General features: G+C 34.1%; 3 protein-coding genes and 1 long non-coding RNA gene across 4 annotated transcripts; 3 read left to right on the forward strand and 1 right to left on the reverse strand.

Moving 5' to 3' along the window:
- The first annotated feature begins 974 nt into the window (after positions 1 to 974).
- LOC135792667 (uncharacterized) lies at positions 975 to 5415 on the forward strand. Its single transcript, XM_065303327.1, has 2 exons — positions 975 to 1197; positions 2516 to 5415. The coding sequence occupies exons 1-2, from the start codon at positions 1186 to 1188 to the stop codon at positions 4931 to 4933; spliced, it is 2430 nt and encodes an 809-aa protein (XP_065159399.1). The 5' UTR covers positions 975 to 1185; the 3' UTR covers positions 4934 to 5415.
- A 1336-nt stretch (positions 5416 to 6751) lies between these two features.
- LOC135792044 (uncharacterized) lies at positions 6752 to 15672 on the reverse strand. The gene is made up of 3 exons (XR_010548188.1): positions 15544 to 15672; positions 15055 to 15487; positions 6752 to 7828 (listed from the first exon to the last, which is right to left on the reverse strand). It is a non-coding gene; the product is annotated as an uncharacterized lncRNA (long non-coding RNA).
- Positions 10189 to 12039, forward strand: LOC135792190 (zinc finger protein 512B-like). The gene is made up of 2 exons (XM_065302802.1): positions 10189 to 10325; positions 11188 to 12039. Exons 1-2 carry the CDS (start codon positions 10314 to 10316, stop codon positions 11779 to 11781), a joined length of 606 nt encoding a protein of 201 aa, XP_065158874.1. The 5' UTR covers positions 10189 to 10313; the 3' UTR covers positions 11782 to 12039.
- Positions 14629 to 15596, forward strand: LOC135792043 (histidine-rich glycoprotein-like). Its single transcript, XM_065302669.1, has 2 exons — positions 14629 to 14852; positions 14911 to 15596. The coding sequence occupies exons 1-2, from the start codon at positions 14841 to 14843 to the stop codon at positions 15478 to 15480; spliced, it is 582 nt and encodes a 193-aa protein (XP_065158741.1). The 5' UTR covers positions 14629 to 14840; the 3' UTR covers positions 15481 to 15596.
- Positions 15673 to 15942: the final 270 nt, after the last annotated feature.

Here is a 15942-nt window from a genome sequence, read left to right on the forward strand (position 1 = left end):
CAAATTTTATTTAAATAAATTGCTTTCTGTGTTTAACCAGCACGCAATTGCTATTGTCATGTCACAAAAATTTAAATCCACCAAAATCGGAGTTTAAAACTTTTACTTTTGTTTCTTTTATTAATTTTCTTTTAGTTTATATGAATTGATTTGAAAAATGCGTTTCGTAAATTATTGCGTTTGTCACGCGATTAATAAAACGAATAAACGAATAGAAACTTGCAATCAGATAAAAACAAAGCGCACGCATAAACGTTAAACACTAAACGCAAATGAATTGTAACTGAATCGTAGCTGAAGATATTTACTGAGTTTTCTATATTTGCGTGAAAATGTGTTTAATTAGTAGTGTAACACTTTTATTAAATACAATTAATTTACTAAAAAATGCATTTTCACTTTTTATTGCATTCGCAACACGTTTTAATTCAAATTAGATATAGGCAACCAGTCACGCTTAACCTATCTTCGAATATATGTGCTATTCTGTGTTCTATTTGAAGTTAAAGGTTATATTCAGTTTATGAAATTACCTTTACACTTTACGACTGCTTGTAAATTGCATATATTCTTGAAGAAAAACCATATGCGCTGGAATGCGCACGTACATGGTGTAGTCTTAAGGTTAATTGCAACCAGCATAAAACGTCTAAAAACTTAACTAATTATAGTGTTTTCGTTTTGGGTTTGAGTTGAGATGGTTTACCAGTTTAAAGAGGAAATATATTTACTTTTGAATTTTCTTTTGCTTTCCAATACAATTTTATGCATCAATATGATATCTTTATATTTAAATAAATATTATTTTAAGAATCAAAAGTTTTTTGAAGACGCGGAGAGTTTGAGCGTTGGCAAAGTCAAAGTCAAAGTCGCGGCATAGCGCCGTCGCGCCTCACGAAGTAGAAGAAGCGGAGGAAAGGAGGGGAATGTTTATGAACTTAAAAGACGGTTTTATCAGTCGGCGACTATCATTCCATCGTTTTGCGCCTCACGGTCACATATCCTAATATAATTCGCTTATATACAAAACAAAGTGCGATGTGGCTAGTGATTGTGTTGCATTTGATTTATTAAAAAGAAAATATTAGATTAATGTTAATAGAATTAATTTTTATTTGCGAACAATTGCATGATTTCGTCGACATCTGTGATACTATTTTAACTCGTTAATTAATTTTGTGGATTATGAAGCAGATTGTAAGTATAAACATTTTATACATAAAAATACATGAAAGAAATATTTATAACATTGACATTGACGTCGTCAACAGAAGATATTTAGACAAAAAGATTAAACGAATAAATTCACTGAAACAAAACTGGCACTAAACGATGAAAGTTGTTGTAAACTTTACTTCTTTGCACCATTCATCTGAGTTTCTTTCATTTTTCTTTTTAAATTGCGCGTCACACACGTCATAAAGTAGTAAAGTTGTAAAATGCTTCTTCTGTGGCCTTAATGACACTATAAATAATAAAATTACAATAAAAACGCATAAAATAACCGAAAACAAAGTAAATTTCATTTTTAAGAAGAAAACAATTTGTTAAAAGTCATATAATTTAATTTTAACAAAAAAATTAAGAATAATAAATTATGAAAATGATGTCAACGTTAAATATTTAACAACCTAAATTTGCGCATAATTAATAATTCAAATACACAAAAATACAATTGCAGACGTTTGCTAATTGAATTAAACACGCAAATGCAATAAATCAAGTTAATCACGATCATAATTGCATGAATTTATGAATATAAAAAATCAATTTGATTCGTACGTTCGCGTGTGCGGTATAAAAATGCATATATGAGCGCGTGCGGCGGCGCGCAATTAATTAGCAAATCTTCATTAACAATTAAAATCGCTTTCGTGTTAGGCGCGCGTGTCCGGCGGTGCTCTACTTGCTCCGGCGGCGTTAATCTGGCTAATGCTGAACAAACAGTGAGCAGCGCAACCTAGATGCCCAGATGCTTAAAATGTTAAACTACCACGAATATTCACGATGTGCATGATGTGCAAATTACTAATTAACCAAAAATTAAAATTCGTGTTACTAAACACACAAATAACGCACTTTACAATAAAATACTTTAGATATTTCTTCAAGTGTAAAAAATCACAGATAGATTTCCGCAACAAGAAAAGTTAATGCATTAAATAAATAAAAATTAGATCAAAGAAAACAATGCAAATGTTGCTAGCAAAACGACATGAAAGTCATTGTAATTTATGAGTAAGTACCTTTATAGGAGCGCGACTAATCTGCATGTCTTCGGCGCACTCAGACGAACAATGATTGTGAATATTATCCGTATGCTCGAGTTTCTAAGATCTTCAATCATTTTTACTGTTATCTCCGCACTAACATTCACTACATTTATTACACTCGCAAATTAAGATAGCGTAATGTTCTAATAACTTACTTTGTACCAGTTGTATGTTTATTACAAGCGCAAACAAAAGAAAAAAATGTTAATAAATGCATATGATTCATTTTTATTGTGTTTTAGGTATTAACCGCACTTTTCATCGTGGGCTTCGTCACTTCTGACAAGCCAGAAGTAACGTCAGCTTCGTCACACCTCACACCATCGACAATAAAAGCAAACGAAAAGATTTCCACTTCATTGAAAACCAAACAACCTGCAAACCGTCGTGATGGCGTCAGTTACTCATCAAGCGTCATCCATCGTGACCCAAACCATCCGGAACAAGATGCTGCGAGTTCAATAGACTTCCGTCTCAATACGGATGTCAAAGGATCATCTATACATAATGACAAACCATCCGCGAGCTATTACACAACTCCCAAGTATGATTTCCATCCGCAATCCAGCGAATATTCTGGTTCTAGTCAAGTTCAACCTGAGGACCAACCTCATTCTTCACATGAATCAAACGACGATGTAATTTATGGGAAAAACGCAGCTCAAGCAACTTCAACATTCCATTTTGAGCAGGGTCATCAAGGATTGCAATCGGTTGGTCATCGAGGTGTATTGAGTCATACCCATGATCAATCTCCTCATTCATCTCAACATACCCATCCCAATCATCAACCTTTTTATAAACAGGTCTATGCACAACCTGTGTTTACTGAAACCAATCATAAAATTGAAGTTCAACATCCCACAACACAATTTAAAAGGGTTTTGAGTACGCCGAGACCCAAGACTACTTCTCAGGTGTATAGACCTGCTCCAACTAGGTCTAGCCATGCATCTCATGGAAGTCACTCGCATCAAACGCATCATAAACTGCCGGTACCTCAAGCGTATACTCAAGCAATCTATCACCAACCGGAACCGGTGAAATCTGGTAAAGCAATGGGATTTACCCATCAGAATCAAAATCAAAATCATAATGAGGGTTCAGGGCAGACACAGTCTTTTAATGTTGGATACAGTGTGAAGTTTGGTAATGATCAAGGTCAAAGGAAGAAACCTTATAAACCTACAAGACCTGATTCTGATATTATTACTGGGTCACATAAAGAGGAGGTTAGCAAACCATCGCATTTGTCACAGGTGACCCATCACCGTTTCCCTGCTTCAAATCAACAAGATGATCAAAAGTTTTTCTCTGCGTCTTCAAATAACCCACAACAAATTTTATCTCAAGCTAATTTGACTCCTAAGACACAGAAACAACTGGCTTTCTTAGAAAATATTCAGAGTCATAAGTTTGTACAGAAAGAACCACTTCAAAGTAATTTCCCATGGAAAAATCTTAGTCCCTCTGTTGAAATCTACAGAAGCAAAGAGATTTCTTTACCAAGTGGTTCAACGTTTACAAAAAATTATGGTTTTGATCACGAGAAAGCCATTGGGAAAAGCGAAGGGTTCGACTACACCAACGCAGTTGATTATAATGGGAATATTGTAAAAGTTCTGCCAACACAAGGAACACAGCACAAGGGTTATCTTCCTATTCCAGGTCTTAATACTGTTTCTGGAGAGCAGGGTCATGAAACCCAACAGATCCAAGTTCAGGCACAGTTAGAATTACAACCCCAAGGTGATTCACAATCACCATACCTTCAAATGTCTCACTCTGGTGTACCAAGTGGTCCCATTGATAAAATCCCTGCGTTACCAAAGTTACCAATTGATACCAGTTTGATCAGAGAGCCATTTTTGACTGTACATAAAGACCGGATGCAGCCTCATGGTACCCAACTCCCTATTCATTTTGATACATCTTTGATCAAAGATATTAGCAATGCGTATGGCCAAATCTTTACCAATGATGCACCTTCTGCTGGTCCGGGGTCTACTTACCAAGAGAATCTGGCACAGATCAATAACCTGCTTGCGGAACAGTCCCAACAACATCACAATTACCAACAGTTGATTCCAAGTTCAATGGCACCTCATTTGGAACAAAGTGCTCCAGAACAACAGCAACAACATTCAAAACCACTTTTGTATCTGCAACCTGCCCCAACAAGCCAAAGCCAAAGCCAACTTACAGATGCAAGTCAAATTAGGCAGGTGAATCATGACGATATGACATTTAGTTATCCACAAAATGGTCTGTTTAACCCCATCATGGCGATGGTGCCAAAACCAAGCGATCCCACACAAATGCCGGTATTGTTCACCCCTCAAGGAAATATCAAAGCAATTGATCCACAATTACTCAAACATCTTAAGATGTACAAAGTAAAGGAACATGTGCCTGATCATGCGCAACCTCAGATGGTTAAGTTTAAAGTGTTTGGAAAGCCTGGAAATGCGTTTATGCGACATCAGTATGAAAAGATGAGACATGGTATTCCTATTAGAATGCCAGGTGGACAGGGTATTCCTTTGCAATCGGGAAATAAGCGCCTTGTGAGAGAATACACAAACATCGAAATGGATCTAAGACCGCCCCCAATGGCAATTCCATTCAAAACAGCCAACTTTATAAGAATCAAACAGTAATGATCTTGTTTTAGCTTTGTTGTTAGACCATCAATTCAAAGAATATGTAAATATTTATCCTACTTAACATACAGCTTCGGTTGTATTTAATAGAACTGAATGAGTAACTGCCATAATAACTATTTCCTTGATTGAAATAATTATTATAGCACAAATTCGAGCGTAGTATCAATTATTAGAATGTTGTAAAATAATGTTAAACGTTTTCTTAGTAGATATTATTACTTATTGCGTTTTGTAATACGTGTATAATCGATTGTGAAACTTAAATTCTATAAGGATACTTGATAGCTTTTGCAAACGACAAGGTTGTTACATTTTGATGTAAATTGCTACTTAAAATTATTATTTACTTCTTTATTATTTATTAATATGTATTGTATTTAACAAAATAAGAATTAATTGTAATTCTTCTCAAAACATGATAATTTTGTGTATTAAACACTCTGTATCTCCTGTACCAATAAAGAATTTAAATTTTTTTTATCTTTGTTTGATAGGCAGAGGTTTCCTTTACAGAATGCATGCATTTTTAACCCTTTAAACTTTCAGGAAGTACCTTAAAATGTGCTATTTCATTCTTAAAATAAAAGCAAAATTGGTTTGAAAGGCGGAGATAAATTCTTTGGTTAAAATAATTTTTGCGTAAGCAACAGAACCAAATCCAATTTTTAAATTATTTTCGATTCAAATTAAACTAGCAAGTTTTAATGCTAATAATATCTAAACTAAAAACGGACTTCATAACCTTAATTCTCTATATGACACGTAAACTCCAACTTTTGAACCGCAGCTTAAGTGATAAATGTATACTGAAATACTTTATCAATAAAACTGTTTCCTATTATAATCCGCAATTAAAACTTCTAATATTTTTAAGTTTCTGAAAAGAGAACATAGATAATAAAAATTTGGCGGAGGCGCCTGTTATTTTAATTTTAATTAACGTTTGTAAATCTTGTCAATTTATTGATTCACTGAGTAGCTTTTAATAACCCCATATACACAACTTTTCACTTAATAGTACTAAGAGTTTTCCTTGTATATGGCTTTAAATAAAATGTGTATTCCAGTAAAAACAATAAACGATTTCGGATTCAGCAATCATTTCTCTATAAGGATTTTAAAAATGTGTATTTCAATAGAAGCGAAAACTATAAATGTTTCAACCATACTTATTGCATTTTCTTCATGCCTTAACAAAGATCTATAAAATGTTAGATTTAGTACTTTAATTCTGCAAATTTGGCTAAAAGCCATTCTAAAACAGTCTTCCTTACAAATTCCTCAAGAAAACGTTATTTTGAATTCTTAGTAATTTTAATTTTTTTAGTAATTGTGATTAGGGCTTAAACGACCTATAGTAGAAAAAAGTACCAGTAAAATAAAATATTTCAAATTACTTTTTTTCAATTTTCTTCAATGAAAAGTTTACATTACAAATTTTTATTTTTCACCGATGAAATGATGAAGATAAGTAAAATAAACACTTACTGTACGCTACTACTCTCGTAAAACAATTGTTTTTTTTTTCAATATTTTTTTCAATATGATGGAAAAAATAATAATGCCGTTTGTTGCTTTTCTTGGAAAGAAATAGGTTTAAAAGAAAATGGTTTTCAGATTCATATGCCAAAAAATTTTCAATTATCTACAGTAATGCAATAAATTTTATTAATCTTTAACACGAAAACTACTTGTATCATTGAAACCAGACCAGTATTAATGTATTCCTTGCACCATTCTATGCCATACTGGAAAGTGTTATGACAATCGTAGAAGTTGTTTTATTTAATTAGTTTTGACTTTACCCTGCATTTTCCAAAACATTGATGCTATCGGAAAACTGATTGAATATCTTACATCCTCCTGCAATTCTTTATCGAATAGCATTTCCCATTTTTCTCTAGCTTAAAAAATAGTTGTTGAGCCAATAAATAATCAAGCGTAAGCCCTGGACTAACTAGGACTGTTGCGAGTAAAATGTAATCTTTACAACCCAATAGGACCTAACCAAGTCATGATAAAAAAATGTAAAATGTAGATTAATTGCTCAAATTTAATCGTTTGCTTAGAATCCGCAATCATAAATTTAAAAACCCAACTTTTAATTTTGTATTTAAAAAAGGTGAAAAGATTTGCCTCTCCTCGTAACAAAATCTTTTTTGCATTTTTTTATTCAATTTTGTTCATTTTATAACATATATGCCATCTTGTTGAAAATTAATCAAGGATTAAGAATATGTAATCCTTTTAGTTTTCGAGATAATTTTTTTGGTGGAGGCGCTTTCGACAGTTTCAACCTGATTTTTTCTTTAAATGTTTCATCCTTTTATTCAAAATAATTTGAAAAAACGAAAATTTGACTCTGTTCTTCGACCAAAAATAATTTTTACGAAAAGGATTCGACTCAGAATTTAGGCTATGTGTTTCAGCCGAACAAATAAAAAATAACCAAATGAACAGCAACTTTAGTGCTCATTTTCGAGGACTTACAAAAAGCACTTTATAAAAGCACTCATAAACTATAAAATGGCAATGAGAAACTGAAAATGACTTAATTAGGGCGTGATGTATAAGTTGTTTTCCATAGTATCTTTTCAAAATAAACAAAAAATTGTAACTTCCCAAGGGTTTAAAGAGTTGGGGAGATACGCACGTTATAAAATGACTCGTTAACTACTAAATGACGATGAGACAGCCTACATCGCTCTATCAATACAAAAGATACAGTATGTTTTCCCCAGAGTTTTCTGTGAAATAAGGGTCACATTATAATTTGTATGAACAAAACTTTACCAGACATTAAATTAAATTAAAAAATATATAATTCTTAGTTAATCACTATTTGGTGTAGACCCCACATCCATATAAGTTTTTGTTTGTTTGGGAAATCTGAAAAGTCACAATTTTTCAGTTAAAAACTCAAAAAAAAAAACATAACAAAAATTGAATTGTTGAAGCACGTCATGAAACCGAAATCTTCAAATTCAAGAATAATTCTTTACGGTTTCAGAAACAAAAATTAATTAATTAACAATTAACAGATGATTTTTAAAGTAAAATCCACTCTTATTCATGTCTATTAGTGGTAGTGTATAACATTCACTCTTAGCTTCTTTTCACCTTGCAATATTTTCTTGTTATGATCGATTCTGTATCAACTCCCATCGACTTTTACTCTCGCACTCTCGATGCGGACTTAATGCCTCGCATTACATCGCAGAGCAATTTTAAATTTCAGCATTCAATAAATAACATTGAATAACATCCGATGTATTGTCGACGTTTGCTTTCACTGCAAACTTCAACTTGGTCCGGCGTTTTATTAATAAAATTGCTATTACAATTACTACGCTTGATCGTCACATTGGGTTGGACAAGCTCGTTATTCTGTGGTTTTATACTCACTTAATGCCGAAGAGATCACGACCAGCACTAATGCAAACCGACATGAACATGAACTTACTTAACCTTTGTAATACCTTTGCAAAACCGGAAATCGACTTATAAATTGTTTCATCCAATGGCAGCTAATGCACGAAAGCGATTTCAATAATGAAATAACCGAGTTAAAGATACCAGTTGCAAATATGTACTTACAAGCAACTAAAATGGGAAGTAAAGTGAAGCAAAGTAAGTGAAGTTCCATCAACCAGACGTAAAAACGGAACCGTGCGCACAGAAATCGTTTTCTCGTTCGCGGCCATTTGTTATAAGTTATATCAATATCCTTACATTGCACATTCACTCGCTGTGCGCAGATTGAATGTGTATTAAAAGCGCAACGCTCGATTGCGGACCACAATCACATCATACTAACATTTTTTCCGCGCGCTTTGTCGTACGTGCGACCCGCAAAATCCGCTGCAAGACGTGTGAAGCCATAGAAAATTTTTATTAATTGCGTGTGCAGCAAGAGAACGCAACTCACTTCCGAAATCTGATAAAAGTTGTTTAACCTGATAGAAATTAATAGAAAAACTGTGCATGCTAATTTTTCACACCTTTTACTTCACCAGAAGTACAAGATAAATATATAACTGTTCATCTTTGATGAAATTTAAGTAAAAATTAAATATTTGAAAGTTTTTACTTCCAAATAAATACACATGTATTCATAACACATAATTATTATTACGCTTACAGTGCTTATAATGTTATAATGCAAATTATGGTCAATTTTTTGCTGCAAACTATTAGAAAGCAATATCAATATATCACAATTTTGACAGCTCACTTAATAATAATTCTTATTGTCATCAAAAATTTTTGAAAGAACTAAAAGAAAGTAATTTAGAATTATAGACCTTCTGGAAGACTTTGAAAGTCATCGAGTTTGTATTATTACTTTCATTTATTGTTATTTATTGATTTTTCTTCAGGTGCATGCTTTCTGTTTACAGCAGACAAACAAGAGCATCTCATAAATTATACAGCAAGTATAACTGTAACAAATTTATAAACCACAATTATTTAATTAACAACAATAGTATTCATGACAATAGAAGAAGAAAAGAAGAAAAAACAAACAAAACAATTTAATTAAAAGCGTAAAAGTTTAAATGCGAAATATCTCTATTATAAAACTTCCTCGGTCGTGTCGTGAACTGTAAAGGATTATTTTGTTTAATTGTTGTCACACAAGCATGCAGAATTTAACAATGCGTGACAAGTAACTAAGAACTCAGAACTTTAAGAATTTAAACAAATAAATCATTTAATTTTCTTTATAATTTATTTCCGACAGTAAAAAATGTAATGTTTTAAAAAGACATAAACGATTTTGTTTTAGTAATAAAACTGGACAACTCAATCATCCATACACGACCTACCGCAGTAATTTATGCGATAATTAATCTTAATTTAATGATATTAGAAACATGACACACCTCATTTCATTCGCGGTGCTTTGAAAGCACAGAAATTAAGTTATTAAAACGCATTCGCTCATTAGAACGCATGATGAAACACATTGTAACAACAGATGTGATTAAATGCAAATTACCCAAAGTTGAAATTAAGCTTGGAAGTGAATCGGAATTAAATTGAACTTGTTTCGATCGATTGCAGGCTTTGCAATCTTTAAAATCTCATTGTAGACAGTAGAAAAAGAAGCGCAAAAGTAGTGAATTGCCAACATGAACGTGAACAACAAACGCCGGCCGCGGTATTAGTGTATTAGTGAAAGCACATTATTATTCCGGGTATAAAAGAACGTCGCGCGCGCTCAGGTGGCATCAGTTCGATCTAACTCTTTCGCCGCTATCACCAGATTGAACAATTTGTTCAATTTCGTCGATAGGACCTTGACTTTTGGTTTTTTTGGTGGTTTTTCTCTCCCTTTTTGTGTGACGTACACGCCCCGAGTCAGTGTACAATGAATTCATACGTAAGTACAAAAACAAACAAATATAAATCAAAACAAATCAATTACAAAATTAAATAACAAATTAATTATTAAGATTTATACATATAAATCAAAGAAAACGCTTTTAAACGATTTTTAATCAATAAGATAAGTAGATTTTCCAATATCACGTAAATCATGTAAATTTATTTATTAAAATCAAAGAAAACATGAATTTGTATCAATTCACACTTTCTTTGTGTTAATTATAATAAACTTGTTCAGTTCTAATAGTTTCTAACCGTTTGAACCAATTATTAAACGAATAGGAATTAATTAATTAGTCCATTGACCAAAAAAATAAATGTTTTGTTTACCAAATATTTAAAGAAAGTCTCTAATACCACTTATAAAATCAACAGAGCGTGAAAATTAGTTTCTAGTGTGTAAAAACCCAAACCTTAAAATAAAAACATTTTAATATGGTTTTGAAAACACTGGAAACGTTTAAAAATCCGTTAAAACTTTCGAATCCAACACATAATGTCATGATTACAAATATTTTCAAAGGAGTAGCAAGAGATCAACTGCAATTTAATTTAATGAACAGTTGTTTTTATCAAGCTGGGAATGAACAAATTAGAGTTTAATGCAGCATCGGATGCCATTGAACGTGAACGTGTACCAAGTCTCGGGAAAAAAAATTGTTGAAAGTAAAATGACTACAGATGCAGTTTAGAATTTACCATAGAAAAGAGCGGATAGAAAATAACTTGAGAATTGCATACAATTTCCGGTTGCAATGACTGCAAATCGGTAGTAATAGTGATGAATCCACTTTTACCATACATACAGAAAGTGTTGAGTCAATTTATCAATTCATTCTTTTTATGTTTGTTTGTAGATTTGTGTATTTGCATTCTGCATAATCGCAACCGTAAATGCCGGCTACGCCAATAGCAATTACGGACATGGCGGCGACGATTCCGGCGGCCATTTCAGCAGTTCCGGCGGCGGTGGTGGTGGAGGTGGACACTTCAGTAGTTCCGGTGGAGGCGGCGATAGTCACAGCTACAGCCACGACTACGGATATGGTAGCTCCGGTCAGGGACAGGGTCATGATGGTGGACACGGTGGCCATTCGGTTCAACAAACTGTAGAAATACACAAACCGTTCGTCATTCCCGTCCATCAACATGTCGGCGTGCCCATTCCGCATTCTGTGCCAGTACCCATCCCGAAACCAATTGCCATTCCAGTGCCTCAACCCTACCCGGTGCACATCCATGTGCCGCAACCCGTTGCCGTACCCGTGATTAAAACAATTACCATTCCCGTGGAGAAACCTGTACCATACATTGTCGAGAAACCCGTCCCTTATCCAGTTGAAAAACCCGTACCAGTTCATGTGGAGAAACATATCAGTATCCCCGTCCCTAAACCTGTACCGGTGCAAGTGCCCGTCTATAAAATCATCTACCATCACAGCAAGCATTAAACTTGCCCAAAAAGTCCAAAGTATAACTTTAGGAATCGTCCGAGCTTGTTCGTGGAAGATGCGAGAATGCAAAGAACACAGCTAATTTGCAAACAATACCAAATTTTAATTTAATTTAAACGTTGTAAATTAATGCGATTTTATAATCATTTGTTAACTAATTGATACTTGTTGAACTGTTGAATGTTGTTTTATGTTTTTTAACTTTTTATCTTATATATTTTAATTGTTAATAAAGACTTTTTAATTAATTCAAAACTTTCTTATGTTAATTTATCGTCAACCACAAAAATATTTAGTTTTAATTAAATGTTTAACAATATCGTTTAAATAAATTTAGACTTTTATAATAGACATCCCACATACATTATATGAAAGTATGTATATTGGGTTGCCTACAGTCAACTATACATTTTGAATACCGACATATTTCTAGTCAGTTTAGAAAAATACTTCCTTGAATACGTAAACAAGAGCACGCAATGCTAATTGTTTGCAAATATCTTCAATATTCTCATCAATATCAGATATTTTCACTTGATAATGAGGAAAAACTTTGTTTGCATCATCATTTTCTTCACATTTCATTTCCTTTCATTGTGACCCATTATTATTCAATACGTTTGTAAACATGTAAATGAAAATTTAATTCTCATGCCAATTTCATGCCTTCACTCCATATGCGTCCATAAGTTTTGTATCATGTGTTTAAAATTGCAAAATTGCAATTATGCACAAAACCAAAACAGCGACCACACAACGAGACCGTAAAAACGAGATGCGGTAACGTACAGCGTCAGGAAACAAATTTATTACCATATCACAAACATTATGCAATAATGCTATTTGAGCACGATTTGAATAAAGCAGATCAGCAAATATTTAATAACGCGGTGTGTTATTAAACGGAAGTAGAAACGTGCGATTTGGAAACCGGCGCAAAGAAGCGCGAATCCGATCAAAATAGGAGCGATATTTATCTGCGTGCGCGATCAATTTCGTTTTTATGATTAGCGAGTGCTTTAATAATGTACGCTGTGGTGTTGGCGAGATAAGTGCGTCGTAATTAATCGAGTTTGAGAGAAAGCAGCGCGCAAAAGTGCGAAATGCGAAGTGACTTCGGTGGTTTCATCCAATTATATTTTAGGCGTCAATAATTAACTAATAAAAAATAATCCTAAACTAATTTTAAGATTTCCAAAATTAACAATAAATAAAAACAAATTTTGAAAATAAATAAACATAGTTGCAATTAATATCATTTGTTTGTAGAAATAACTTGATAATTGAAAACTAAATTACATTTTTAAACTTTAAAATGTTAGGTTTATGTAACACAAGAGGAAATAATGCACTCTCAACATTTATCAGTTAGTAATTACATTAATTTTCTACCTGCAGACTAACTTTAAGTTATGTGGAAGCATTATATACTCACAGACTGCTTGTGGTTTTGCTTTTCGTGGGTTTGCGCTACATTTTCGCGTCGAACGCATCGCGTAACCGAAATTGATTAATAATGCGCTCAGTAAAAGCATTAAAGGTAATCGCCGGCGCAGTGAACGCGCGCAATGCATCTCTTGTTGCACGCGAGTGCGTTACTCCAGTTCCCTATATTTAATTTAATTCAGCGCATTTTTTATATTTATTTCCTACGTGCGTGCATCGAGGTTTATTGCAACTGTTACAAGATGTTTGAAATATGTAAAAGATGTAATATAATGTGTTACGCCTTGAATTATCTTAGCTTATATTATTTCTATAAAAAATACTTGTTATTTTTTGTTCTTGACCTGATAAATGACATTATTAGATCAAATTAATTCTACATCTCACAATTTTGCCAAGTAGGAATGAAAATTAAGGCGAAAGCGTGTTTAACGTGGTTAAGATTCAAGTTGCGACATTCAAATGTGTTTTTATCATGGCTGAGATAATGCCTCATCAATTTCCGTTCGACTCTCGCCAAACTTGGCATTTTCCCGCAGCCAAGATGCACCGTATCGAACGCATCAATAGCCATAATGGGCCCGGCGTTGTTTTATGGCCTAACGGAAGTCGTTCTCTGCGCGCTCTGCGCCTCCATCTTTCTTCATTGCACATTTCTTCGGCTTGCAACGGTTCGCGAAATAATTATGCGGATTGGCGCATTGCGTAATAGAAAGTGTTATGGATCGAGCACAAGACGATGCATATCTTTACAATTAATACTTTAATAGGTTCTTGGATGCATAATCAATGAGTAGAATATTATACGGCCGCAAATACTCAATAACAGTAAGGAGGTAATTGATAATTACCGATGGCGGTAATTTAAATCTTTACGATTGCAGATAATGTGTAATAAAAGTGATTGATGGGATATTAAATTGCAATCATTGTACAAAACTGTTGTTTGAACGAGATAATAGATCAAATTTATTGAAGAAAAATTCAAGAATCCAATAAAGGTGTAATTATTTTGATAGAAATGAGTGTAGGCTAATTTATATTCCTGAAATGTCGCGTCAAAGACCAAATGTCTTTTTGTTCTCTCCGTATTTCACTAGACTTTTGGATTTTACTTTCGTTTCTTCAAGAAATCAAAATAAAAGATATGCAGAAGCAACAGGTTAGCAGGTCAGGTAAATTGCTATAAAAAGTGCAGGAATCTTTTATTTTTTGTATTCTATACTATTTCCTTCACAAGTTTATTAACTGAAAATTGCAAAATCAATTTTCAAGCGCTTTTGTTTTTATTGTTTTCGAATATTGCAAAACACTGTCAATAGTAGAACGTAACAAGCATTTCAAGGAGATTTATGGTTAATAAGTCCAGAGATCACCATCACCCCATGAACGCGCACGTTCTACCATCTTCCACGCGCCACGTGAAGACCGAATACCGGCAATATAAAAGCGCAGCGCGCGAGGATGAAAAAATCAGTTGCAACTTTCCTTTCGCCAAACGCCAGCACAACCCAAGGCAAAATCTAAGCTAATATCACACACGCCGTTAGTGCAAACAATAATAATCACGTTCATTCAAGTTTCAAGTGTTCAAAACTCCTCAAACAACAATGAAAGTTATTGTAAGTAATCATAAACATCTAAAAAATTATTTTCTTAAATCTAAAATGCCAAATAAAGGTGTTACTAGTAAGTTTCGCATCACTTGCCGCCTGTGGAGTTATCCACGATGGCCATCATCACCAAGCCACATCATATCAAAGCATCCACATGGAACACTTCCATCCGATACCGACATACGCAAAAAAAGAAGACATGCATTACCTTGAGCATCCAGTCAGTGAGGGGAAGACCGAATCCAAAGTGGAAGTTCATCATGGCAGCAAACACGAACCAGGATACGCCGTAGCCGCCATCCACTCCGAAATCTATGGTCATCATGGCGGACATAAATTCGTCGCTGCTGGAGGACATTCTTACGAACATGACGATCATCAGGAGCATCAAGCTGAACAACATGCTGATGTTAAACAATACGAACCTGCGCAATACCACGGTGGATACTCTGAAGAAGTCGGTCAGGATGAAGCACACAGCCAGGAGGAACCCAGCGGCCATTACCAATACAGTCAGGAAGCGGCGCATGAAGGCGACGAAAACGCTTCATATTATCACGAAGGACAACAGGGTGATGAAGGTGCGCATGGTAGCTACGAACAGGGTCACGAAGAAAGCGGTGAACACTATTAATACTATCCTGAAAAATTTGTTTAGATTTAAGCATTGTTAAGTAGGTTTATAGGTGTCACTTACTTAAGTCTCGATTGTCACGAATGTGCGGTGTGAAAACGTGTCTCTGAATGAATTTTGTGTGAAAGTTTTTTGCCAATATCGTGGCGTATGTCGACCGTGGCAAGAAAAACAAGCATTGTTTGTTATTGATATCAGCCGGAAGTAGACTATATAGAAAAAGAAATTCGCATTTATCGAAAAATGTCCGGTTGACATTCAATAAACAGCGGTCGGGATTGTCGCCACTTATGTACCATGAAAACTGGCTTTCTTCTCGACGACGACGACGACTTTATTGCTCGCTACGTTTGCAAGCTGTTGTCTTCCAGCGTGCACGAAAACCAACTCGTTTCTCATGTTGAACTTACATAAGTGCAAACAGTTGTTTTGTTTACTGCTTCCGATGCACGCTGCACTTTC

The sequence above is a fragment of the Atheta coriaria genome, unplaced genomic scaffold, assembly GCF_025399875.1.
Source record: "Atheta coriaria isolate IRGN ID8LTWV9N9 unplaced genomic scaffold, Caltech_Dcor_3.1 hic_scaffold_5_pilon, whole genome shotgun sequence".
NCBI classification, from domain to species: Eukaryota; Metazoa; Arthropoda; class Insecta; order Coleoptera; family Staphylinidae; genus Dalotia; species Dalotia coriaria.